Genomic DNA, 27,912 nt, shown 5'->3' on the forward strand with positions numbered 1-27,912 from the left:
CGATGGCAGTTCTTTCTATACCTTTAGCACTGTACGGTTTTCAAGGCATTGATGTCTCATCTATGGTCTCCTTTGATCCTCAGAGTGTTTATAGGGTAGATGGTATCCTCCCCATTTTATAGATGAGGAAACCGAGGTGCAAAAGCTGAAATCACGCCCAAGGTCATGGACATATAATGTTGTAAGTGGGTGGAGAATGTAACTCCTAATGATACCTGTTATTTGTATCGCATTAACAGCTTTCCTGTCCATTATCTCATTTAATCTTACAGCAATCCTGTGAGGTATTATCTGCATTTTGCAGTTGAGACTCTAGATTGGTTAAGTAACTTGCCCAAGGTCATACTTGGAGCTGGTATTCCAGTTTAGTTCTTTCCACTTTACAACTCTGCTGTAAAAGAGTATCTTGTTATAAATCCCAGTCACTTCTCAGAACCTCTTTCCAAGAACCGTTAGCTCTTCATTACTTTTCCTTCCAGGAATTTTACATGCTCACTTCAAAAGATAGCCTACCACACCTTTATCCTTTGGTTTAGAAGACTGCTTTATAGGCATGACTGGCGACTCCCTTCTGTGAAAACACACCCAACACCACGTCTCAACCTAGCTGTTAATGTTTTTCTTTCTTTTGCCCCCGTACATCATCTCCCCTTCAGTGTTTGCTTTGTGTCCACCGCTGCATCCATCCACTTTGTATTACTGACAATTTGTGTCTTATTTTTGAATCTTTTCCACCCGGGGCAGAAATGGCATACTGGCGGCTAAATTCCCATTTAATCTTCCCAACAACCCTGTGAGGAGAGTGATGGTATTCCCCAATTCACAAATGATAAAAATGTAGGATGATAATGTGGTCCCAAGTCCACACAGCCACTGAGAGATAGAGTTGAGATTTGAATTTAGGTTGTCCAACTCCAAGTCCATGCTCTTTCTGCCGTACTGTGTTGCTTTCCTTGGGAGCATTCACAGGTTCTATCTATTCATATCTTAGCTCCTTCACTTTCTGATACGCTTTATTGTTGAACATGTCTGCCTAATTTAGGAATAACTCATTTAATGCATAGTTGTACATATTGTGGAGGTTATGATTTAACCCGATTTATTACTGCTTTCCAGAAAAGATATGAGGCAGCTTCAAACTGATTTTCAGAAGCAAGAAATGCAACAGAGAACTTGGCCATTTGTTGAATCAACTAATGTTTATTGAGCACTTATTATATGCCAGATACCCAGCAATAAATAGGAATTTGTTTCTGTAGGGGAGGAAGGAGGAAAACCTTCAACTGGATATAATCACGTTCTTTAATATTTCTCCTTCCCTTTATGGCTAAACTAATTAGACTCCAGATTTGCCTCCTTCAATTTATCTCTTCTCGTTGGTCTCCCTCCAGATTGGTATCTGCTTACCATTCCTGGCCAGGTGCTGTCAGAGCTTAAATCCTGAACATCTCCAGCTCCCTTTTTGTATTGGAAATGTTTTTAAAGTTGTTTTGCATGGTGTGTCTTGCTTAAGGTAGTATTTGAAGTGTTTCAGAAGATTCCCAAACACTTGTAATTTTGGGATCAAGCCTGAGAGTGCTCTGACTAGATGTGAACTGGGTCAGTTAGCTCTTTCAGAAGAAAGCGCTCCCTTCTTCTTTTTTGGAGACGGGGTCTGTATCTGTCGACCAGGCTGGAGTGCACTGGTGCGATCACGGCTTACTGCAGCCTCCATCTCCTCCCGCCGCCGACCCTCCCAAGTAGCTGAGACTGCAGGTGCGTACAACAGCACTGGGCTAAGTTTTTAAATTCATTTTTTGTAGAGATGGGGTCTCACTATGTTGCCCAGGCTGCTCTCAAACTGCTGGGCTTAAGCAATCCTCTCACCTTGGCCTCCCAAAGTGCTGGGATTATAGGTGTAAGCTACTGTGCTTGGTGGGAAAGCTCTCATATTTAATACTGACTGTAGTAGGGCCAGTATAGTAGGGCTGATTATAATACAAAGAAAATGGCTGAGCATCATATTGCAGTGAGGTTTTGCCCCTCAAAGGGAGAGATTTTGAGAGCAGATGAATAGGAAGTGAATGTATGATCATAGTGGTTCAGGCAGTAAGAATGGGGAGGTGGAATTAAATTGCCCAGCTCTATGGTATATGGAATTTGGAACCCTGAAAAAAATAGTTGGGTACCATATACTTCAGTTTCCTTATCTGGAAAAATGGATTTGAGAAATGTTTGGACTATGAGGTGATTATAGGACATTGAGGAGTCCAACAGAGAGAAATGAATGCTGTAGAGAGAGAGAGACTGGTTCATTATTTGGGAGAGTAGTGGAGAGGTTCTTTATGCTACCTTATTCCTCTAATAAAGCTAGTCCTTGAAAGGAGGCAGTCAAGTGTAGTGGAAAGGTGGTGGGATTTGGCATCAGATAAACTTGGTTCAAATCCCAACTCTGCCATTTATTAGCTTTATGACTATGGATAAATTATATTAAGCCTGTGAGTCTCAGTTGCCTTATCTGTAAAATAGGGATAATATCACCATTCTCTTAAATTATTGTGAGGATTACATTAAATGAAATATAATGCCAACACTGGGCACAATGCATCTAGGAAGCACTCAGTAAGTTACAGTTATAATGACCAGGGTACCTAAGAGGGGTGGGCAGAGCACAGGTTCTGTAGGCAGCCTGGCCACTGATCCTCAACTTAATGGCTTGTGTGACCCTAAGACGAGTTACTTAACTTTGCTGTGGCTTAGTTTCCTCATCTGCCAAATGGAGATAATAATAGTAACTATATCATAGGTTTATTGTCAGGATTAAATGAGTTACATGTGTAAAGCACACAGAACAGTGCCTGCCACTGAGGAGGCACCCCGTAACTGTTAGCTTTGAACAAAAAAATTAAACGTGGCATGAGTTGGGATAGCACAATATTAAAATTTGGGAATATGCTCCATTCTTCCCCTTCTTTTTCTAATGGGTAGCAAAATTGTACCTTGTACCACTTTCAGAGATACCTGTCGGGCTCCAGGAAACATCTAATTTCTACTGTGTTATATAGACTCTCATTTTCAAGCTTTCTTGCTTCATTCACTGACCTTTGTTATCTTGGAGAGAGGAAATATCTATCTATCCCAGAAAGTATGAAACTTGTCTGTTTGTCAAGGGCATAACACAGCATAGGTCTCAGCATAGGCAAGTTTTTTTGTTTGTTTGTTTAATGGGAGGAGCAGTTGTTTTTCTCTCCTCTCAATTCACCTGTTAACACTTATTGAGTGCCTGCTATGTACTATGTATTATCCCAAGCATTTTCACATTTCGTATGTCATCTTATATTAATTCCTCTTATATTAATCCTCTTATATTAAAACTTATGAGGGAGATGGAAGTATTCTATATACAGGCTCAAAGTCACATAGCTAAGAAATGTCAGACCTGGTCTTCAGATTCCATATCCAGGGATCTTTTTGCAGGGCTGTGTTGCCTTTACCCTGTCTCTTCTGTGTTTTTGAGCACAGAAAAAGTTTCTTTTTCAGGAGTGGTATACTACGGTTATTCCTCAGTATCCAAAGGGGATTGCTTCCAGGATCTCCTGTGGATACTAGAACCTGTGGATACCAAAATCTTCAAATGCTTTAGTCCCTGATAGAAAACACCATAGTATTTGCATATAATCTGGGCACACCCTCCATTTTTTTGAGATGGAGTTTTGCTCTTCTTGCCCAGGCTGGAGTGCAATGGCGCGATCTCGGCTCATCACAACCTCTGCCTCCTGGTTTCAAATGATTCTCCTGCTTCAGCCTCCTGAGAAGCTGGGATTACAGGCATGCATCACTATGCCCGGCTAATTTTGTATTTTTAGTAGAGACAGGGTTTCACCATGTTGGTCAGGCTGGTCTCGAATTGCCAACCTCAGGTGATCTGCCCGCCTCGGCCTCCCAAAGTGCTGGGATTACAGGCGTGAGCCACTGAGTCTGACTGGGCATATCCTCCTATATACATTTTTTTTTTTTTTTTTTTTTTTTTGAGGCAGAGTCTCATTCTGCCGCCCAGGCTGGAGTTCAGTGGCTTGATGTCGGCTCACTGCAGCCTCCGCCTCCCAGGTTCAAGCGATTCTCCTGCCTCAGCTTCCCAAGTAGCTGGGACTACAGATGTACGCCACCATGCCTGGCTAATTTTTGTATTTTTAGTGGAGACAGGATTTCACCATGTTGGCCAGGCTGGTTGTGAACTCCTGACATCAAGTGATCCGCTCACCTGGGCCTCCCAAAGTGCCGAGATTACAGGCATGAGCCACTATGCCTGGCCTCTCCTATATACTTTAAATAATTTCTAGATTACTTATAATACATAATACAATGTGAATGGTATACAAATAGTTGTACTGTATTATTTAGGGAATAATGCCAAGGAAAAAAAAAAAGCCTGCACTTGTTCAACACAGACACAAAAAAAATTTTTTTTTTTTTCCAGATATTTTCAAGCCATTGTTGGTTGAATCCACAGATACAGAATCCTTTGGCTACTGTTGGGTCCTAATCACCTCCACTTTAGTTATAGAATGAACTGTTAGTTTGGGGAAGTATGTATCATTCCAGTCTAGACTGTTCAAGCTCTTGTTCCCCCACAGGCCTGTTCTGTTTTTCTTTTTTTTGTAGAGATGGGGGTCTCACCATGTTGCCTAGGTTGGTCTTGAACTTCTGGGCCTCAGCCTCCCAAAGTGCTGAGATTACAGGCGTGAGGCACAGTGCCCAGCCCTCAGGCCTTCTCTAATAACAGATTTAGTAAAGAGATTAGTTGCCATCATTATCATGATCAACAACAAACTGTGACTAAGGGCCCTGAGGTATGGAGTAGTATCATGATTCTTTACATCACAGGATATTTATGTTAGAGGAGCCTCAAAGATAATAGGGCCCAACCCCCTCGTTTAATAGATGACTCATCAACTATGATGATAACCAGGGAGGTAGCTTGGTGGCCCTACAGGCCACCTGGACATATGACTACCCCATACATAGCAAATTCCAGCAGGATTCCAGTTTTGAAGTATGGCAAGTTTTTGGCCAAATGAAAGGTATTTAAGATACAGACAGATAGGTAGGTCTCTAGTAATAGTCCTCTTAGGAGAAGAAAACAAGACTGCTGGCAGTGAGGTCTTCATTCATGTGCTAGAAGAACCTGATTCATAGAAACCTAATATTGGGACAGTTCTATAAATATAGCCTCTACATTTGAATAGAATATGTAAATATCCAGGACCATGTAAGAGGACTTTTTGTTTTCTACTTTGGAAGTTGGGCTCTGACTCTTTGAGTTCACTCTGGGTTCTTGTAGAGAAGCATGTTTAGTGGGCTGTTCCTTTGTTATACTTTGTTCTTATGTCCATATTATGTTATATAATCTGTTTCTGATTTTTAGTTGTAGAAGCAATCTGTGTTCATGAAACAGCACAACATACACCACCCAATTAGGTTTATTCCCTTGTAGTAGTGCTGTTTGTATCTTTAGAAATCTGGAGGCCGGGCGCGGTGGCTCACGCTTGTAATCCCAGCACTTTGGGAGGCCGAGGCGGGCGGATCACGAGGTCAGGAGATCAAGACCACTGTGAAACCCCGTCTCTACTAAAAATACAAAAAATTAGCCAGGTGTGGTGGCGGGCGCCTGTAGTCCCAGCTACTCAGAGAGGCTGAGGCAGGAGAATGGCGTGAACCTGGGAGGCGGAGTTTGCAGTGAGCCGAGATCGCGCCACTGCACTCCAGCCTGGGTGACAGAGCGAGACTCCGTCTCAAAAAAAAAAAAAAGAAATCTATGAAATTACTCCTAGCTCTCTAATAGGTCAATATTTGGCCAGACACCACACCATAGGTTATTCAACAATAACAGTAGTGGCCATTGAACACTACCATGTGCAAGGTGCCATGCTTGTAAAAAAATAAGGAAAATTTGATAGGTAGTAAAGTTGAATAACTTGACCAAGTTTACACTTTCAGTAAGCAGTAAGACTGGACTCAAACTCAAGGTTGTCTGACTCCTGATCCTGAGCGTTTTAGAGCTTATTCATGGGGTATGAAACCTGCAGTGAGAGTCCTCATAATAGTCTGGTGTGTCGCTGAGCTGTTAGCTTGCTTGGTCTCTAAATTGAGCAATGGTTTAACTCTGTTTTTTTTTTTTTTTAATGGGGCTTTATCGTGTTGCCCAGGCTGGTCTCAAACTCCTGGTCTCAAGCCATCTGTCCACCTCGGCCCCCCAAAGTGTTAGGATTACAGGTGTAAGCCACCATGCCCGGCCAGTTTAACTCTTTATATTTGATTTGTTGCTCCTATTTCTCTGGAAATTAAGCATGTAAAGAAGGTGAGATGGCTGACTGTTGGCTAACAGTTCTAGAAATACATGTACAGCTGGAAATGCTTGTTCTCTTTTACCCCATTTCAGCCTTAGAAAGGGGAGAGAATAAAGATAGGGGTACTGAATAAGTTAAGTATGATCTAAATTGGATAAAAGAACCCAGGTTTATAGAAGCCAACATCTGTTGGATCCAAACAGTCTTAGAGGTTTGAGCTTCTGAATAGATTGGCGCATTCCAGATTCAATTTGTAGTGCCTCACAGACCATTATATTTTCTAATTAAGAGCAGCAGAATAATTAGACCTTGGTACTATTCTGAATTCCCACCTTAAAAGATTAATTCTACAGAGGAACTGTTTAAAAGACACTTTTATAACTTACTGAGTGTCTTTCCAAAAGACAATTTATTTTCCTTTCCCCTTACCATTAATGCCAAAAAAAAGTTTAGAAGAAACATTATCTTAACAAGTAGGTTCATTTATTCCAGATAATTTATGGTATTAGTATTTAATGTATAATGGCAAAAAAATAGGCTTTCTTGGTTTCTTAGTGCAATTATTTTCATTTGTGTTGAACCTTTACAGAGCTTTAGTTTGCGACTTTAACCTGATATCTGGCACTTTTAAGTCTAATGTTAATTTTCACTAAACCTCAGGTCTATACATTTCTAAGTATAGCCCTCAGATTTACAATCTTTCTTTCCTCTCCTCCTTTCTTTTTCTTGTTCTTTATCATTATCCATTAAAAACATTTTTTTATTATGAAAACAATATACCAACAATGAGTCTTTTTTTTAAAAAATTGCTACATAATATTTTGTCAGGTGAATATGCTATGTATAATAGAATATTGTCACATGCATAACATTCCGTCAGTCTCCTGTTGGTTATTCCAGTTCTCGCTTTTTTTCCTCCACAATATTGGATGACACTGCAGTGATACACATATAATTATTCTCTCCTTCTAGATCAGTAGGATAAATTCTTAGGAGTAGGAGTTCTGGGTCAAAGAATATGAATATTTTTATGGCTTCTAATATGTGTTGTTGCCAGATCACTTTCTCTTTTAAGGTTTATGTCAGTTTATACTGCCACCAGGAGTATCATGCCTGGGTTATTGATGTCCATTCCTCACAGGGCATTACGTCCTTAGTCTTGCATTCCTTTAATCTGGCCTGTGAGCTACTGCCCAAAAAGTTCTACTAGAATGCTGGTCACACCTCCGTCATAGTCTTCTCCTGGTTGCCTGTCACCTATTTGCCAATTCAGGTGTAAATTTTAAAATCCATGCCCTTACCACCTGACTTCATTCCTTTTAATTGTTTTGCATCTGTATTCGAGGCAGCCTCCCTCCCTCAGATGGCCACTGTATCCTACCTCTGAGTGTTCCCTCCGATCATTTCTTACATTCAGAACTTCTTTTCTGCCAACATTTCTCTATCTTCTTTAATTTAAAAAATTGCTGCTTCTACAAAGATGTCAACGCAGAACCACCTGTAATGATGATATCTTTAGTACTTAGTGTACTTCACTCCTGGTGGGTTGCCAGTAAATATTTGTCAGTGTGGCTAATGAGAGAAAGAAAAAAGAAAAAGTGGAGAGATTTTCGGTGGAGATTTTTGTTTTTTAATAGAAAGGCTTAGAATTCTTAAGAGTACTTGGTTCTCCTGAATAAAACTTCAGAGGAGAATGAGGAATTCTGTGCTCTATTTTTGGGGTACCACTGTTCTTTCTGTGATCATAGGCAAGCCAACTTATTCTGTCTTCTATTCTCCTCTACTTCAGCTACAGAGTAGAAAATATAGTCTTGCCAATCATTGCAGAAGAGTCATGACACTCTCTGCCTTTCCAGTTATTTTTTCCTCATAATCATTTACATCATCATCATTATATCCCTAATATTTACTGAGTATTCCTACTTGCCAACACTGAGATTGTGCTTTGTATACATGCCTTAGCTTTTTTTTAACTGTCACAACCTCTCTGTGAACTAGGTGCACCCTGTTTTCAGATGAGAAGCCCAGTTCCAGAGAGTTTACTTGCTCAAGGTCACAGCTAGTAAGTGGTGGAGCCATCGTGATTTAAACTCTTATTCTTATTGAATTACTTTTCTGAAATATCAAACTATCAAATCTTCCCTATCCACAATTCTCTGATGATTTCTTATTGCATATGAAAAAGAAAGTATAAACTCAGCAACATTGGAAGGCCCTTCCAAATCACTGTCCAGTCTACTTTTCCATTCTCATCTTCCTGCATGCCCCACCCCAAACATATGTCCTGTGTTCCAGTCTCACAAAGTTGCTTATTTCACAAATAGATCATATAGTTTCACACATTCGAGCCTTTGTTTTTGTTCCTGGAATGCATTCCATTTGCCTCTGGCAAACTCCTGTTTATCCCTCAAGATCCAGCGCAAATGCTCTGTATGCTGTGAAAGCCATTCCGATTTTCCTGGACAGTTAGTGGCTTGGTTTGCTGTGCTCCTTTGTATGTGTATCTGCTGTAGTCTTTCACACTGCTTTATAACTATTTGTTTACATGCCTGTCTCCCTTACTTTAATAAGAATATTGAGATATGGGAAGGCAACATTTTTTACAGGGACATTATTTTAGATACTATTAAACGTAGCCGAAATTAAAAAATACATGTATTTAAAATGACATTGTTTCCCTTTTTTCCCCCCTCAGCATAGGGCTACTTTCAAATTTGAATCAACAGATGAAGATAAAAGAAAGGTAAGCCTTGGTGTTACTCTGTGAATGTTTATGTGTGTGTGTATTGCATTCATGGACTTTCTAAGCAGTGGTCATGTTTTCATCTGATGGTTATTGATTGGTTTCTTGTTTCCCTTCATTTTGTTTTTTAGGAACCCTGAGAAGAAAGGTTAGGTTAGGTTTAGTTTGGGTTACACATAACTCTTTCCTCCTTTGTCCTCACAGGACTATTAACACTTGTATAAATCAGGGGAGTGGGAGGGATTCAGAGGAGTCTCTCCCCAGATCTACTCACTCCCAAAGACTGACTGTTTAGTGGCAAGACCCCAGGTTGCCCAAAATCCATTGCTAGTATTGTAAAACTTGGCTTGAGACAAGGTCTCGCTCTATCACCCAGGTGGGAGTGCAGTGGCTCACTGTAACCCCAGACTCCTGGGCTCAAGCAGACCTCCTGCCTCAGCCTCCCAGTAGCTAGAGCTACAGGCACACACCACGATGCCCATTTTTAAATTTTTTTGTAGAGACAGGGTCTCATCATGTTGCCCATGCTGGTCTCTTGAACTTCTGGCCTTAAGTGATCCTCCTGCCTTAACCTCCCAAAGTGCTGGGATTACAGGTATGAGCTACCATGCCTGGCCCTGCCTTTGTGTCTTGCTGTACTCCGTACATCTATCCCTGGCCATACAAATGCCAGAACCAAACAAGAGAGTATGACTGAATCAGTGTAAATCTATCACTGCTGCTAGAAAAATAGCTTAAGTCCAGTATTTTGCTAGTAGTGGGTTGACAGTGCCTTGAAATCATTCCTCCATTCACCTGTATCCCTATACCTAGTATCAGTGTCCTGCTCATTTTACCTTTTCAGATTTCTTCCATCCATTTTTTCCTTAACCTCTGCTCTAATTCAGGCCTACATCTGATTACTGCATCAGTTTCCTGACTGTTCTTTCATTTTCCAGTTACATGCTTTTCTAGTAGATTGGCATCCATAAATCCAAAATAGCAATCTGACCATGTCATCCTTAGCCTTAAAACCCTTCATCTATCCCTTCATTGACTTTCTTTACCTACAGAATAAACTTCAAGCTTCTTAACATGACATGCTGGGTGCTCAGTGATCTGATATATGCCTACTTATGCAGCTTATTTCTTTTCTCTCCCTTGTATTTTGTGTTTTAGAAATAGAAAATGTTTCCAGTTATGCACACATCCACATCCCTTCTGTTTCTTGCTTACTATTTTTGCAATATATTGTTTTCTACCTAGAATGCTCTCTCCCTCTTGTACACGTCTTCTTTTTCTCACCTGGTGAATCCCTACTCACCTCAGGGGCACCTCCTTCAGCAAGCCTTCTCTGACATTCCAGTTAAGGTGAAGTACCTCTTCAATATTCTCATAATGCTCTATATAAATCTCTAAATTAATATTTATGCCTTGTTTCTTAATTATATATCTGTTGATGTTAGACACTGGTATCTTTATACACGTGACATTTGGAGTGCCCAGCACATAATAGGCACTCAAAAAGTATTTATTGGATGAGTGACCATGGAATATAAATTTTGTAGATTAAAGGTTTAACTCTGACTTTCTCTTGGATTTGAACAATGTAACCAAGACTAGAATACCTTTTAGAACAGGGATTCTCAACTAGGGATATGCTCTTTGGAGAGCTTTTTCAAAATAGCCCTGCTCAGGCCTAACCTCTTATCTACTGAGTGAGAATTTGGGAGGTGAGCTCCAGGCATGTGTATTCTATGTCTCTGTCTCTCTCTCTGCACGTGTGTGTGTGTGTGTGTGTGTGTGTGTGTGTGTGTGTGTGTGTGTGTAAAGTATATAAATTATTTAGAGACAGGATCTTGTTTCGTTGCCCATGCTGGAGTGCAGTGGCATAATCACAGTCCCCTGTAACACTCCTGGGCTTAAGTGATCCTCCCATCTTAGGCTCCTGAGTAGCTAGGAATACAGGTATGTGCCACCATGCCCAGCTAATTTTTAAATTTTTTGTAGAGACGGGCTCTCACTCTGTTGCTCAAGCTGGCCTCAAGGGATCTTCCCACTGTGACATCCTACAGCCCGAGGATCACAAGTGTGAGCCACCACGTTTGGCCCAATGTGTATTTTTTTTTTTTTTTTTTTTTTTTTTTTGAGACAGAGTCTTGCTGTTTCGCCCAGGCTGGAGTGCAGTGGCACGATCTCAGCTCACTGCAAGCTCCGCCTCCTGGGTTCACACCATTCTTCTGCCTCAGCCTCCCGAGTAGCTGGGACTATAGGTGCCCGCCACCATGCCCAGCTAATTTTTTGTATTTTTAGTAGAGACGGGGTTTCTCCATGTTAGCCAGGATGGTCTTGATCTCCTGAGCTTGTGATCCGCCCGTCTCGGCCTCCCAAAGTGCTGGGATTACAGGCGTGAGCCACGTCGCCTGGCCCCAATGTGTATTTTTATACCTGGTCTTCAGGAAATAAATACTCATATATCTGATGGGAGTGCAAAATGGCACAATCCCTTTGGGGAAGAAACTGGCAGTGTCTACCAAAATTACAGATGCATTTTACTCTTTCACCAAGCAGTATCTCTTTTAGAAATCCATTCTGCAGATAGATTGAACCCCAAGTAAGCAAAGTTATTCACTGAAACATTGTACATGATAGCAAAAGATTGGAAACAAGTGTCCAGCATTTAAGGAGTGTTTGAAGAAACTATGGCTCATTTACATTATGGAATATTATGATGTAGTAAAAAGAGATTCGCTGTATGTGCTAATGAGAGAGTGAAAAAAAAAAAGCAAGGTGTTAAAAAGAACATGTTTGACAAACTCATGATAAGTATTCCGGCTAGGAAGCCAGTTGCTATTTATTTAATTTCATTGGAAGATCCATACTATATCCATAGATTCATGGTGCCTTAGAAATCTGACATTAGAGTCTTTGGTAGTGCTTTCACTGGTAAAAATAAGCATATTAAGACAGTCTCCTACCCCATATAAATTTCAGGTGAAAGGGAGAAATTTCTTACACAGTTCTTAATAAAATGTGTATTTCCAATAGGGTAGTAGAAAAAACTAACATTTTCAAAGTACTGTCTTTTTCTGAGTTTTAGATTTCTGGAGAGAGTAACTACTGTATAGTGCTTATTACCAGTTATAGTGTGTAGGTTTCTGCTTCCTGGGAGGTCTGTTATAAACAAATGTCATTAGGGACCTAGCCAGGTAATCTTCATTAATGGGAAAACATCGGCAAACAAATCCATTTCTGTGAAGTCTCCAGGGGTTAAAACCATTTGTGACTCTTTCATGCCTAAGGCTCTTTTTATACTTAGACATCAGAACTATTGGACAGCTCAGAAGGATCTATACCTTAATAAGCTTTTCAAGTTCTTAATGGAGAGACATATAGAATATAGGCATTTCTGTACCTTAAGCCTACTCAGAAAATAAAAGGAACTCACATTACTGCCCAATTCGTTTGCTCCCTGTATTCATTTTCACACTGCTGATAAAGACATACCTGAGACTGGGAAGAAAGAGGTTTAATTGGACTTATAATTGCACATGGCTGGGGAGGCCTCAGAATCATGGTGGGCAGTGAAAGGCACTGCTTACATGGCGGTGGCAAGAGAGAAAAATGAGGAAGATGCAAAAGTGGAAACCCCTGATAAGCCCATCAGATCTTGTGAGACTTATTCACTACCACGAGAACAGTATGGGGGAAACTGCCTCATGATTCAAATTATCTCCCACCATGCTCCTCTCACAGTACATGGGAATTATGGGAGTACAATTCAAGATGAGGTTTGGGTGAGGACACAGAGCCAAACCATACTGTTCTGCCTCTGGCCCCTCCAAATCTCATGTTCTCACATTTCAAAACCAATTATGCCTTTCCACCAGTCCCCCAAAGTCTTAACTCATTTCAGCATTAACCCAAAAGTCCACAGTCCAAAGTCTCATCTGAGACAAGGCAGGTGCCTTCCTCCTATGAGCCTGTAAAATCAAAAGCAAGCTAGTTACTTACTAGATACAATGGGGGTACAGGCATTGGATAAATACAGCCATTCCAAATGGGAGAAATTGACCAAAACAAAGGGGTTACAGGGCCCATGCAAGTCTGAAATCCAGCAAGGCAGTAAAATTTTAAAGCTCCAAAATTATCTCCTTTGACTTCATGCCTCACATCTAGGTCACGGTGATTCAAGAGGTAGGTTCCTATAGTCTTGGGCAGCTCTGCGCCTGTGGTTTTGCAGGATATAGCTCCACACCTGGCTGCTTTCACAGGCTGGTGTTCAGTGTCTGCAGCTCTTCCAGGCGCAGGGTGCAAGCTGTCAGTGATCTACCATTCTGGGGTCTGGAGGATGGTGGCCCTCTTCTCACAGCTGTACTAGGCAGTGCCCCAGTAGGGACTCTGTATGGGGGCTCTGAACCCACATTTCCCTTCTGCACTGCCCTAGTAGAGGTTCTCCATGAGGGCCCCGCCCCTGCAGCAAACTTTTGCCTGGGCATCCAGGCCTTTCTATACATCTTCTGAAATATAGGTGGAGGTTCCCAAACCTCAATTCTTGACTTCTGTGCACCCGCAGGCTCAACACCACATGGAAGCTGCCAAGGTTTAGGGCTTGCACCCTCTGAAACCATGGGCTGAGCTGTCCCTTGGGCCTTTTTAGCAATGGTTGGAGCATCTGGGACTCAGGGCACCAAGTCCCTAGGCTGCACATAGCCAGGGACACTGGGCCTGGCCCATTAAACCATTTTTCCCTCCTAGGCTTCCGGGTCTGTAATGGGAGGGGCTGCATTAAGGCCTATGACATACCCTGGAGACGTTTTCCCCATTTTCTTGGGGATTAACATTTGGCTCCTTGTTACTTTCACAATTTCTGCAGCCAGCTTGAATTTCTCCTCAGAAAATGGGTTTTTCTTTTCTACTGCATTGTCAGGCTACAAAGTTTCTGCATTTTTATGCTCTGTTTCCCTTTTAAAGTGGAATGCTTTTAACAGCACCGAAGTCACCTCTTGAATGTGTTGATGCTTAGAAATTTCTTATGCCAGATACCCTAAATCATCTCTCTCAAGTTCAAAGTTCTACAAATCTCTAGGGCAGGTGCAAAATGCCACCAGTCCCTTTGCTAAAACATGACAAGAGTCACCTTTGCTCCACTTCCAGCAAGTTCCTCATCTCCATCTGAGACCACCTCATCCTGGACCTTATTGTTCTTATCACTATCAGCATTTTTGTCAAAGCCATTCAACAAGTCTCTAGGAGGTTCCAAACTTTCCCACATTGTCCTGTCTTCTGAGCCCTCCAAACTGTTCCAGCCTCTGCCTGATACCTAGTTCCAAAGTTGCTTCCACATTTTCAGGTATCTTTTCAGCAACACCCCACTCTACTGGTACCAACTTAACATATTAGTCCGTTTTCACACTGCTAATAAAGACATACCCGAGACTGGGAAGAAAAAGCAGTTTAATTGGACTTAAAATTCCACATGGCTGGGGAGGCCTCAAAATTATGGTGGGAAGCGAAAGGTACTTCTTACATGTGGTGGCAAGAGAGAATGAGATAAACCCATCAGGTTTCATGAGACTAATTCATTACCACAATAACAGTATGGGGGAAACCGCCCCCATGATTCAAATTCTCTCTCAGCAGGTGCTTCCCACAACATGTGGGAATTATGGGAGTACAAATTCAAGATGAGATTTGGGTGGGGACACAGCCAAACCATATCACTCTCCTAGTTCTCTTTCCTAAATGTGTTTTTGGAGCTCTATGCCAGCAACTACTTAGTAACAGCGGGACATTTTTTGGTAAACTACATTGCTATCTCTTTGAAAAACTACCCCCCCTTATATGAAAAATCTTTGCGACAACTTAGAAGTAAGTGTAAGGGAACAGTGCCCTTCAAAAAAAAAAAAAAAAACTTGATTATACTGTGCTTTTTAGGAGATAGTTATAAATTAATGATCCTTAGACCTAATTCCTGACACTTATATAGTGTTTTGCAGTTTTATAAAGATTTGCTTCTTACTGGTAGTGCTGTATGGTAAGAATATCACCATTCCTATCTTATGAATAAGGAAACTGAGGCTCATGTGAATGATAGCTTGCTAACACTCACACCACTAGTTAGTGGTTCAGCCTCACATAGACAGCAGATTATCTATGTGCAGCTCCTTCACTGCTCACTGCTCCATAGCTCCCTCTTATTACCATTGAGGTATATTTCAGAAGGCTTGAAATTATGATCCAGTACCTTGTTTTCAGTCATTTCATACCTTAAGAAACCACTTAGGTAACTGGACTTAAGTTGGAAGATAGCAAAGGAAATTAGCAACTAGAAGTGCTTAAATTTTTCTAGAGAAGTCAGATACAGTGGCTAATGTTTGTGCATATAATGCAAATAGTTCCAGGTGCATGTGGATCATTGTATACTTAGATATAAGCACCTGTGTTTATTGAAGCATTTGCTTTATATTCTGTACCTAAATTGGTAGGCTGTGATTATCTACCAGCACATAAACAAATATGTCATGCAAATATGTAGGATTGGGGGGAGGATATAATGAATAATCTGAAAATTCACATGTTGAGGAAATGAAAGCTCTTAAACAAAAAGCTTTAAAACAAAAGTGACCTCAAAACCAATAAAGAGTACTAATTGCAATAAGTTTTGAAAGAGACATATCATAAAATGATTAAAAGATTTCCAGCTCTTTCACATATAAGAATACAACCTTATCAAATGTGGAAAATTTCAGTTGTCTGAGATAAATCTTTGTGTATATAGTAATTTTCCTCAAAAGAGTGAAGTTAAAAGTAGCCAGATATCAAGCATATTTTATTACCTTCAAATTCACACAGCCCATATTTCTGTGAAGCCATAAGGTAATTGTCAAGTTGAGATTGCAAGCCCTTTGAGGACAAGAACTCTGGCTTACTTTATATTTTCAGCAAAATAGGCACCTATAATAAATGCTTGTTAACTGAATGAAAATAACTTGGTGAGTGAGTGGAGGCCAGAATTCCTGTGACTTGTACATTTTGTTTGGTTTTGTGTTCTATATTATTTTAGCTATAAAGTAGAATCCCAAGCACAGCTCATGTTGTTCACTGAAAAAGCAGGATACAGTGCAAAAGTATGCATACAGTATGATCACAGCCACGTAAAACTGATAAAAACCATACAAAGAGAAAATGGTGACAAGGAGATAAATGGCAGCCACCTGAATAGTTATTACTGTGGATATTTTTCTTTTCTGTTTTTTAAACTGTTCTTTTATATTACAATAGATTATAATGATATAAGCATAGGTTCATTATATAATTATAACATGTTACAATATACTGTTATAATAGCGTGATTGGAGTTATAAGCAAAGGACTAATACTTCTTTTTTCAAATCATGTATTTTCTCTAAAATTGGCCTTCTTGATTACATATTCCTTTTGGGAGAGCATAAAAAACTCTTACTCAGTTTGGGGTAGTATTATCGGCAGAGCCAGTTTATGGAGTGAAATATATATAAACACAAAAGTTCATTCTGCCATTTCAAATACTTTTTTTCTTTTTTTCTCCCAGACACAAATGTATTTAGCATATTAGAGATCTCTGTAATCCACAAATATTTTTTCAGTAAATCCTGTATTCCTGGCCTTGTGTTAGGCCTTGGCTCCTAAGTTGGCTTTTTGTCCATGGTGTTTGGTTTGGCACTTTCTCAATTGTAGATGCATGCTGAGGCTTGCCATTGTGGACTATAGAAAATGAATGGGTAAATTTCTATATTAGATTCCCCCAAGGAATATGTGCCAAAATAGAATCATTAATCCTAGACTGTGAATCCATGCTTTGGAATAGCTTGAGGAATGGATGCTTGTTCTAAAAGCCCTTTGTCCTTATTTTGGTCGTTTGAAATTGTCACGCTCCAGTTTTCACTAAAACAAAATAAGCTTTGTATGCTTTGCAAATTTGACTCAAAATTTATTTGGTGTCTTTGCTTGAGGGAATGTTTTGATACATATTGCAAGTACAGTTCTCACTTAGAAACCAATAATTTTCAACATCTTCATCTCTTTAAAATAGTTGCACACAATACCAAAAGTACATCTAAACCTTTTATTTTTTAAAGTTCCTGTCCAGCTGGAATCTGACACAAGACTTGACTTAGGTCTGAGGTGTATCATAGGGCAGGATGAATGCCTCACGGTAGGTCAAAAAAACAATTTAAACTTCATTCTAAATTCCACTTTTAGTTTTAGATGTTTTGCCATGGCACTGGAGGAGTAAATCTAGAAAGCAAGGACAGGACAGTCCTGACTTAGTAAGCCATAGGTGTGGCAGTCTATACAAGATCGTTGGATCACTTTTTAAGATTTCTATCTGCAATAATAAGAATACTATCTCTGATTTGTACTTTAGAGTTTCAGATGCATTTTCTCATATAGAGATTTCATGAAGAAGTTCTACTTCCAGCCATGACAGTGTGAGGATCTCTACAGATCTGCTCCCTAATGGAACTGGTAAAAATTATTTTTGAGAACAACCATTTAAAGTCTGGAAATAGTCCCAAAGGCATACAGTCAATGAAGAAACACCTATTCAAAAAAATCTAAAAGTAAGAAAAGTGGGCCGGATGCTTTGTCTCATGCTTGTAATCCCAGCTACTTGGGTGGCTTGAGGAGAGAGGATTGCTTGAGTCTAGGAGTCTGACGCTGTGGTGAGCTATGATCACGCCACTGCACTGTAGCATGGGTGACAGAGTGAGACCCTATCTCTAAGGAAAAAAATCAAGGAAAGTGAAAGTCTGTTATTTGAACCAAGACCTGTTCTCCCTCTCTTCTCTTGGCTAAGTGAGATAGAGCTCTTCTCCAAACTGGTGCAGGGAAGAATATACGGTTCCCTTTCCCTCTAGTCCCAGTTGGAGTGCTGTCTTCACAGGAGCGATGGAATGTCAGCATTTCTCATCCTGCCCCCAGCTACCTGTTGCTGAAACTAAATTCTGGACAAGTGTAACTGAGAGGTGGGTCTTACCTCCTTCCATTCTGCTGTTCCTCATGGGATAGCAGCTGTACCTTGGCTGTGACACTGCTGAGAATACCGGGGCCCCAGTCATCCTGGTGGTGGAACATGATTCCACCCCAGGAAAAGCAAACCAAGGAGATCTAGGGTTGCTGTACCTTTACTTCAGTTGAGCTGTCAGCCCTAAAGTGGGGGTGTCACATAGAAGCATACCATTGTCTCTGCCCCCAGCATCAGCACCAGGGCTCAGAAATTTTGTCCAGGGGAAGAAGTAAGCCTTATAAAAGAGAGTGCTGAATGTCTCCTCAAAGGAACTGGCTTCATTTGCACAGAATATGGAGAAGTTCATGCCTAAGGGTGCAGGTTGTGGTGAAAGGCACTTGGGGTGACATTAACACAGTCATTGGAAATATAGGTTAACCCAAAGGCCAGCTACTTTGCTAGGAGGAATGGGATAACTGGGCTAGATTGCTAGAGAGAAAGAAGGAAAGTGGTAGCTGGGAGGAACTATCCCTTCAAAAGATTGAATCTGTTTGTGGGGCAGTTTTTGCCCCAGGACATTTTTGAAGACAGTAGATCAGTCAACCAGCAATTAGTGACACATAACAGCTGTGTGTGGTCAGGAAAATAGAAAGTCAGAGGGGTCTGCCAAAGCCACTGTCATCCCAGGGCAATTGTGGGCATACCGAATGGTGTGCCCCATAAAGTGCAACATTAGAGCTTCACACTTTGAGGAAGGAGAGAGAGAATAGACTGCTAAGATAATTTAGCCAGTCACTAAACAAATAAACAAATACAATAGCAAGTCCTGGAGAAGGTGGGTAGAAGGGAGTGCAAATACCTAGAGTTGTTACAAGATGTCCAGTTTCCATGGGCGGGGTGGGGTTGGGGGAGGGAAGCAGGCACCAAAAACTGCCTGTATGAAGAGATGTTGGATTTGACAAAGACTTCAAAGTAGCCATTATAAATATATTCAGAGAACTAAAGGAAACCATGATTAAAGAAGTAACAGATGTAGCCGGGCGCGGTGGCTCACGCTTGTAATCCCAGCACTTTGGGAGGCTGAGGCGGGCGGATCACGAGGTCAGGAGATCGAGACCACGGTGAAACCCCGTCTCTACTAAAAATACAAAAAATTAGCCGGGCGTGGTGGCGGGCGCCTGTAGTCCCAGCTACTCGGAGAGGCTGAGGCAGGAGAATGGCGTGAACCCGGGAGGCGGAGCTTGCAGTGAGCCGAGATTGCGCCACTGCACTCCAGCCTGGGCGACAGAGCGAGACTCTGTCTAAAAAAAAAAAGAAGTAACAGATGTAATGAAGTCACATAAAATGGAGAAATCAATACAGAGATAGAAGTTATTTTTAAAAAGAGCCCAATAGACATTCTGGAGTTGAATATAACTGAAATAAAAATTCACTGAAGGGGCTCAACAGTAGATTTGAACTGGCAGAAGAAAGAATAAGCAAACCTGAAGATACAGCAATAGAGAATATTCAAGGCAAAGAACAGAAAAAAGAATAAAGAAAAACGAAGAGAGCCTTAGAGAATTGTGGAATAACATTTACACACCAACCTACACATAATGGGAATACCAGAAGGAGAGGAGAGAGAAAGAGAGGAGAAGAAAAATATATTTGAAGAAATAATGGTTTAAAACTTCCCAAATTTATTGGAAACCTACATATCCAGGAAGTTCAGTGAACCCAAAGAGATGCATAAATACATCATTGTAAAAATGCTAAAAGCCAAAGACAAGGAGAAAATCTTGAAAGCAGCAAGAGAAAAATGACTCATCACTACAAGGGAAGGTCAATAAGATTCACAGCTGACTTATCAGAAATGTAAGTCAGTGGGATAACATATTCAAAGTGCTTAAAGAAGAAACCTCATCTCAGAATCCTGTATCTAGTAAAGCTATCTTTTAACACTGCAGGGGAGATAAAGACATTTTCAGATAAACAAAAAACTGAAAGAATTTGTTGCTAGCTGACTCACCTTACGAGACTTAATAAAACAAGTTCTTCAGACTGAAAGCAAGTAACCCTAAACAGTACTTTGAATCCACGTGAAGATATAAAGAGTACCTGTAAAGCTAATTATGTAATTGTAGAAGTCAGTATGAATACGTAATTCTCCCATTTTCTCTTAATTGATTTTAAAAGCATTTGTATAAAACGATATGTATATAATGTATTGTTCAGTCAATAATATAGAGAAATGTAATACACTTGCCAAAACAGCACAATGGTGAATGGGAGCAAAGCTGTATTGAACTAAGGAAGCAAATCCAGATGGTAGCTAGGATCCACAAGAACAAATCAAGAAAACCAGAAATGATAAATAAGGCTAATATATCAAAAGCTATAAATGTATACTTGCTCTCCTTTCTTTTCCCAGCTTCTTTAAAAGACAAAATTATAAAGTAGTAATTATAATAATGTATTATTGGATTTGTAATGTTTATAGATGTATATAACAATAATACTATAGAAAAAGGGGGAAGGGAATAGTGAAGTAGCTACGTTGTGTCTGGAGTAAATACCCGGGGTTCATCTTCTCATACCAAGACAATTTAGGCCATGGACACACACCAGGAGTTTAGGAGTGGAGGTCTAACAGGCAAAAGAAAGAGAAAGGAAAACAGCTCTCTCTCTAGTGAGAGAGAGGGGACTTCTGAGAGGAAAAAGGAGCCAGCAGCTGATGTGCCAGATTTTATAGTCAGATTTGAGAGGTGATGTCTGATTTACATAGGGCTCACAGATTGGTTGGATCAGGTATGATGTTTACATAGTGTGGGGAAGGCTGGCCGCCCTAACCTCATCTTATTATGCAAATGAACTTTCCCATTGGCCAGCACTATCTTGTCTGCTCCTTAATGTACATGTGGCTGATAAAGAGAAAGGAAGATGGAGCCACCATCTTGAATATGATTGGCAAAACTGCCGGCATGTATGTCTGCAGCTCGATTTTACAGGCTGCTCTTTGTTAGAAAGGAAAGTAATTTGGGGCTGCTTTTCATTAAAAGGAAAACCTTACCGAGGACTTCCGTACCCTTACTATCTACCTAAGTAATTTCTTCTTAACTCCTGTATCAATAATGCTATACAGGAATGTTTCTGTATCTCACTGGAATTAGTATAAATCTGGAGCTGATTCTAATAAGGTATATGCTAAGCCCTAGAACAATGACTAAGGACATAACTCATACTTACACTCTGAAAACTGTAAAACATTGTTAAAAGAAATTAGAGAAGCTTAAAATAAATGAAAAAACATCCCGTGGTCATGGATTAGAAGACTTACTATTGCTAAAATATCATTACTCCTCATATTGATGTACAGATTCAATGCAATACCTTTTAGAGTCTCAAGTGGCTTCTTTGTAGAAATCGACAAGCTAGTTCTAAAATTCATATGAATTTTTGACACAGAGTAGTCAAAAAAACCTTGAAAGGAAGAACAAACTCAGAGGACTCACAATTCCTTATTTTAAAATTTACTACAGGGCCAACAGTGGTGGCTTACGCCTATAATCCCAGCACGTTAAGAGGCCGAGGTGGGAGGGTCTGTTGAGCTCAGGAGTTCAAGACCAGCCTGGGCAATATAGTGAGATCCCCCCCATCTCTAAAAAGAAAAAAGAAATTGCTACAAAGCAGTAATAATCAAGGCAGCTGGTATTGGTGTGAGGATAAATGTAGATATTAACAAATGGTGCTGTGACACTTAGGTAGCCACATGTAAAAGAATGCAGCTGGATTGTTACCTCATGCTATATACAAAAATTAAACTCCAAATGAATCAAAGACCCAAATGTAAGCATTAAAGTCATAAAATTCTTAGGAGAAAACATAAAGGTAAATCTTCATGTCCCTGGATTTGCCAGTGGATTCTTAGAGATAACACCGAAAGCACAAGTAATAAAAGAAAAAAATAACATGAATTGGATTTCATCAAAGTTAAATACTTTTGTGCTTTGAAGGATACTATCATGAAAGTAAAAAGACAACCCACAGAATGGGAGAAAATATTTGCAAATCCTATGTCTGATAAAAGACATGTATCTAGACTATGTAACTCTTACAACTCAAAGGCAACTCAATCTTGGGCAAATGATCTGACTAGACACTTTTCCAAAGAAGATATACAAATGGTCAGTAAACATACTTGATATCATTAGTCATCAGGGAAATGCAAATCAAAACCACCATAAAATATCAGTTCATACCCACTAGGATGGCTAAAACAAAAAAGTAAGATAACAAGTGTTGACAAGAACTGGAAGAAATCAAAATCCCCATACACTGCTGGTGGGAAAGTAGTATGGTGCAGCACTTTGGAATACAGTCTGGTGGATCCTCAAAAGGTTGAATAATTACCATATGACCTAGCAGTTGCACTCCTGGGTGTCTACCCAAGAGAAATGGAAATATATATCCACATGAAAACTTGTAAACAAATATTCATGGCATTATTCATAATTACCAAAAGATGTAAACATGCCCATCACCTGGTGAGTGGATAAATAAAATGTGTTATATCTATACAATGAAATATTTGACCATACAAAGGAATAAACTAACTGATGCTGCTACAACATGGATGAACCTTGAAAACATTATGCTACACGAAAGATGCCAGACACTTAAAAGGCCACAGATTGTATGATTTTATTAACTTAAAATTTTAGAATAGGCAGATCTATGGTGATAAAGTAGATTCATAGTTTCCAGGGGCTGGAGGAAGAGGGGAATCAGGAGTTACTACTAATAGATATCTTGAGCTTCTTCTGGGGATGATGAGAATGTTCTAAAATTAGATAATAAGCGTGGTTGCACAAGTGTGAATATAGTAAAAAACAATGAATTGCATGCTTTAACAAGTTGAATCTTACAATATGTGAATTATATCTCAAGCTATTTTAAAATAAATACTAGTAGATAGTGTATCGTCTACACCCATCATCGTTCCAAATACTGTTGGGTATTAACATTTAATCCTCACAACAAAGCTATAAAGTAGGTAGAATTTTGCTTATTTTACAGATGAGGAAACAATGGCACGCAGAGAAATTACTCGCTGAAAATAAAGAAGTTGGAGGCCATGATTCGAGCTTAGGCAGCCTGGCTCCAAGACCCATGTGCTACACCGTACTGCCTCTCATTAATAATTGGATTGACCTGTTGTGTAGTTTATGAATCAATTCTATTTATTTCCTGATTTTAGGCACCCGAAATGTAAGATTTGATGGAGAACATAAAGCTTGGACATTAAACTAGTTATAGCATTGTCAGAAAACAGAAGATCATGCTTGCCAGTGTAAGTAACTGAATAGAATAACTAGTGAAGAAGATAGCTGTGTAGTACTGGCCTTATAACACTTAGGCATATCGTAGATCTTTTTGATGCTTCGGATTCATTTTTTGTTGTCAAAAATGTAAGGTTTCCTTTTCTCGGTAGCTAGCTTTTTTCTTCCTTTCAAATTTTGATCAGATGCTGAGGAAAGTGCAGAAATTTGTACATCTTTGGTGCATGGAAAACTCATAGGGACTTGAATGTTCTTGGCTGACCAGATATTTCCACATTCTCAACTCCTCTATTTGTAGATAAAAAAACTAGAGGTTGACTTAGCCAAGGTCAGAGTTAATGAGCAGAAAAGCTGGAACTCAAACCAGTTCCTCTGTCTTCTTTTCTGACTTCAGTGATGATCTTTGCAGGGCCTATCCTCAGATAGCTCACAGTGTAGTAAGGGACCCACGGTGTCTTCCAGTACAGTGTGATTCCTTCTAAAGCATCCTACACTAAGGGTCATCACCCTGACTGAGTATTTTCGGTAATGGAACGCTTACAGCAGCCACTGTAGTTTTTTTTTAGATAGCTCTAATTGTTAGAAGGCTTTTACTTATATGAACTCTAAATCTGCTTTGCTTGTCCTAGTTTACCCTATTTCCCTCTGCCGCTGTTGTCCATCATTTGACTTAGCTTCCCACCTCTTTTTTGCCACTTAGTCTTTATCATTTTTTTCCCCAGCTTACTGCCAAACACATTTATCAAAAAGCTTTCTCTGGCGAAATTCCTTATAGTTCATTCCTTCAGTCTTTTAGCACATAGCTTAAATTGCTGTGTATTGAAATTTAGCATTTCTTATTCATTTTACATATTTTCAACCTCCCTAATATTATAAACTACTTGAGTCATGTTCTTTTATATCTCACTAACTCAAAATAGACATCTTGTCACTAAGTTAGAATATATTTCTCTTGAATAATTTGCATGCACTTAAATTTTAAATTGGGAACATTTTCAGATACGTTCCTGTATCAGGGTGGTGTACATAGATGCTCAGTAATAGACACTGTAGAATCTGTAGAATTAATAGAAAAATTGCAGTGTTATTTTTTATAACATCACTACTTCCCTTTCTCAAGTGGCTTTGCCATTTCATTAAAATGCAAACCTTTGTAAACAAACAAAAATATTCATAGCAATATTTTTCTTGTATAGAATGTGCTTGTTAGTGGTTCTTGATCTGTTTGTCCATCCGGCCATCTTTATGATGTAATGTGCATCAACCTCCTACTCTATGCCAAGCACTATGTTAGAGGTTTCTAATATATCATCTCATTTCGTATTTATAAGCCCTAGTTGTTATCCCTATCTGTTTAGAGTTAAGGAAATGTAGCTCAAGTGATTTCAAGAAATTTGCCCAGGATTACCTAGCCACCGGGGCAGAGCACAGCTAGTGTCTGAATCCAGGTGCTGGTGCTTTTTTTACTTCAACTATACTGTTTCAATTAAGTCATGTATAAGATGCCTTATACTTCATAATAGGGTCTCATATGCTGTCTATGTAAATAATTACCATAAGCATGTGAGATAGATAAATTTCTATCTTACAAATAAGGAAATTTAGTTTCAGAAAATCAATTTACTCCAGATCCAAGTTCAGAGAATAGAACTAGGGATTAGGAAGAACCCACATATTTTGTTTCCGTGCTTTTTCTGCTATATTATTAATGTGTTCTTATGCCTTTGAAGACCTCTAAAATCACACAGCTGTCTCATTGAGACAACTTCCCTCTTTCCCCTGTTCTCAGCTATCTTAGTCTGCTTGAGCTGTCAAAATACCATAGACTGTATGGCTTAGAGGACAGAAATTTATTTCTCCCAGTTCTGAAGGCTGGGAAGTCAAGATCAAGGTGCTGTCAAGGTAGGTTTCCTTTCGAAGCCTTTTCTCCTAGCTTGTGAGCAGCTGCCATGTCACTGTATGCGCACATAACCACTTCTTTGCATTTACACAGCAAGAATACAAGCTCTTGGTGTCTCTTATAAGGGAAGTAATCCCAGGAGACCAGGGCCCCACCCACATGACTTCACCTAACCCCACTTACCTCTGTATTAGTTTGTTCTTATTCTGCTATAAAGAAATACCTGAGACTGGGTAATTTATAAAGAAAAGAGGTTTAATTGGCTCACAGTTCTACAGGCTGTACAGGAAGCAAGGCAGCATCTTTCTGGGGAAGCCTCAGGAAGCTTTTACTCATGGCAGAAGGCAAAGCGGGAGGGAGACACCTTATGTGGCTGAGCAGGAGGAAGAGAGAGAGAAGGGGGAGGTGCTACACACTTTTAAACAGCCAGATCTCACGAGAACTCAGGACAGTACCAAGGGGGAAAATCCGCCCCCATGACCCAGTCATCTCCCACCATTTCTCACCTCCAGCACCAGGGATTACATTTCAACATGAGATTGAGGGAGGACACAGATCCAAACCGTATCACTGCTCAAAAGCCCCATCTCCATATATTAATATTATCACATTGTGGGTTAGAGCTTTAACATATGAATCTAGGGGCATGGGACACAAACATACAGTCCATATATTAGCTTACCATCAGAGTCCCTGACTATCTTGCGTACATGCTTGGGCTATTATAGCTGAAAACCAGGGATTCAAAGATAAAGGAACTAGTTCAGAGTGACTAATTGAGTGTTGTGGAGTAGATGGCATTGGAGACAAAGTAAGGAGATTCCAAAGAGATCGTATATAGGAAAGAACTTGATTCACTGAAAAAGGCAAAGAAGCAAAGGGGCTGCCATAGGACCAGGATTTATATCAGCCACCAAGATATGAGGTATATGTTATTGTGACAGTGTTCATCTTGCAGCCTTGCTAGTGTACTGTGTAATCAAACTATAGCTTGTGCTAAGAACTCCCTAAAGATTAAATGAGATAATGTTCTCTCATTTGGTAAATTCTGATTTGAAACAAATGAAGATACTTCTATATTTGCCAACATACTAACTTTAAATACTAAAATACATTTCACATGGGCAGTGGAGAATAGGGCTTTCTGAAAAATAGACTTAAGTAGTAAAAGAAGCAGAGTTGGTTGGTACTGTGTTTGAAGAGAAATAGAAAGTTTTGACATACCCATTTTTGCCCTCAAAATGGAGGCTTATGAATGGAAGCTTATAAAACCTTTCTTGTCAAGAAAGAAAGGGCAGCTGATTGGTTTTATAAGCTTCCATTTATACCTAAGCTCTTTCCTGTTAATGAACTCTTGATGATGTAATGTGTCTTTCTCAGGATTGCTAATTAGCAAAGAAGTTTGAGCCAAACTTGTTTAATAATTGTTTCTCAGAACTTTATTTTCAGTTTTTTTGACAAATCACCATGATATATAACATAACATTGATTGTGTTACTGAAACATGTGCATGTGCAGGAAAGGAAGTTAGAGATGAAATTTAGGAAGTGAGATATAGCCTCGTTCATAGAGACAGTATCCATTAAATAAAAAATGAGAATTGCTGTTGCCTCCCATATTACAAGTAGGAAAAACCCTCAAGTGTATATAATATTAATTTTTTACATGAACTCAGCTGCATGAGTATTCATTTTAGAAGATCTCTATGTTAGCTTTTTATAAAGAATTCCAAATTTGACCTCTAGAATCCTCCCAGAACCTTTATTAAAAGCATATTTTAAAATTCTGGCAGTAAGTCATTAACTATTTAGTATTTTTGTGAAATACAGTTTTTGAATAGGTCCATCTTGTGGAACTGACAACATTGTCCCAACTACAATTATAGTAAGCTTATTTTAGAATTTAATACCACCCTCATCTTCTGCATGTACACATGCACCTCTTGTTCCCCCCTACATACACGTGCTGTATACAGAGGGCAGAAGTTAAGGACTATCAGATTTAGGTGGCTGACCTTCAGCTCCAGTTAAGAACTAAAATTAGATCCTTGTGGAATATATATCCAGTGACGTTCATCACAGAAGAGTGTAGACATAATCTTGAGAGGCCAGGGAAACATCATCCGAGGGAGCCTGCCTTAACTACAAAAAATCCTTTGACATCTCATTTTTTATCTTAAAATTGATGTAAGTTATGTATTGTGATTTGTAATGCATTCATTTATTTTCATGTAGAAATCCCCTACCCCAAATAAATCTTTTAGTGAAATAGTGGTTAAAGAATATGTACCAAAATTACCCTATGACTTTAAGTATCCCTGGCACTGGGCCACATCTCCCAGATGAATGTGCATAACCTATTTTAAGATTAGGGTCTGTCCCGTCACTATAGGAGTACTGGTAGATTCAAGTGAGTATAATTCAAGCATGTGGCTAACACTAGTCATAATGGGCAAAAAAGCAGGGAAGGAGGAGTCTATTCTACTATCTATTCTATTTTATTAAAGAGAAAGTGGCAGACTGTAAGGATAGGTATTTCACTGCCACTACAATATGAGAATTTTTTTTTTTTAAGTGGAACCATGTTTAAGGATTTAGGTCTGTTTATTTAAGGAAAACAAAAATCTGTTCTTAGAAATTCCCTTCACTGGC

At 39.6% G+C, this 27,912-nt stretch overlaps 1 protein-coding gene across 13 annotated transcripts in view; it reads left to right on the forward strand.

Annotated features, from left to right (window-relative positions):
* RIC8B (RIC8 guanine nucleotide exchange factor B) overlaps nt 1-27,912 on the forward strand; it is a 116,506-nt gene that overhangs the window by 977 nt on the left and 87,617 nt on the right. For 10 of the 13 annotated variants that reach the window (XR_010115153.1, XR_010115152.1, XR_010115151.1 and 7 more), the window contains exon 2: nt 9,022-9,069. The exons of 2 other annotated variants lie outside the window; for them this stretch is intronic. Coding sequence is in view for 5 of the 11 variants with exons in the window: in XM_055238376.2 (XP_055094351.1) it covers nt 9,022-9,069 (48 nt within the window). In the remaining 6 variants the exon portion in view is untranslated. Of the gene's footprint in view, nt 1-7,866; nt 8,389-9,021; nt 9,070-27,912 lie in introns of those variants that run through there. One more of the 13 variants, XM_063615213.1, reaches the window with a different exon arrangement.

The sequence above is a fragment of the Symphalangus syndactylus genome, chromosome 13 (genome assembly GCF_028878055.3).
Source record: "Symphalangus syndactylus isolate Jambi chromosome 13, NHGRI_mSymSyn1-v2.1_pri, whole genome shotgun sequence".
NCBI classification, from domain to species: Eukaryota; Metazoa; Chordata; class Mammalia; order Primates; family Hylobatidae; genus Symphalangus; species Symphalangus syndactylus.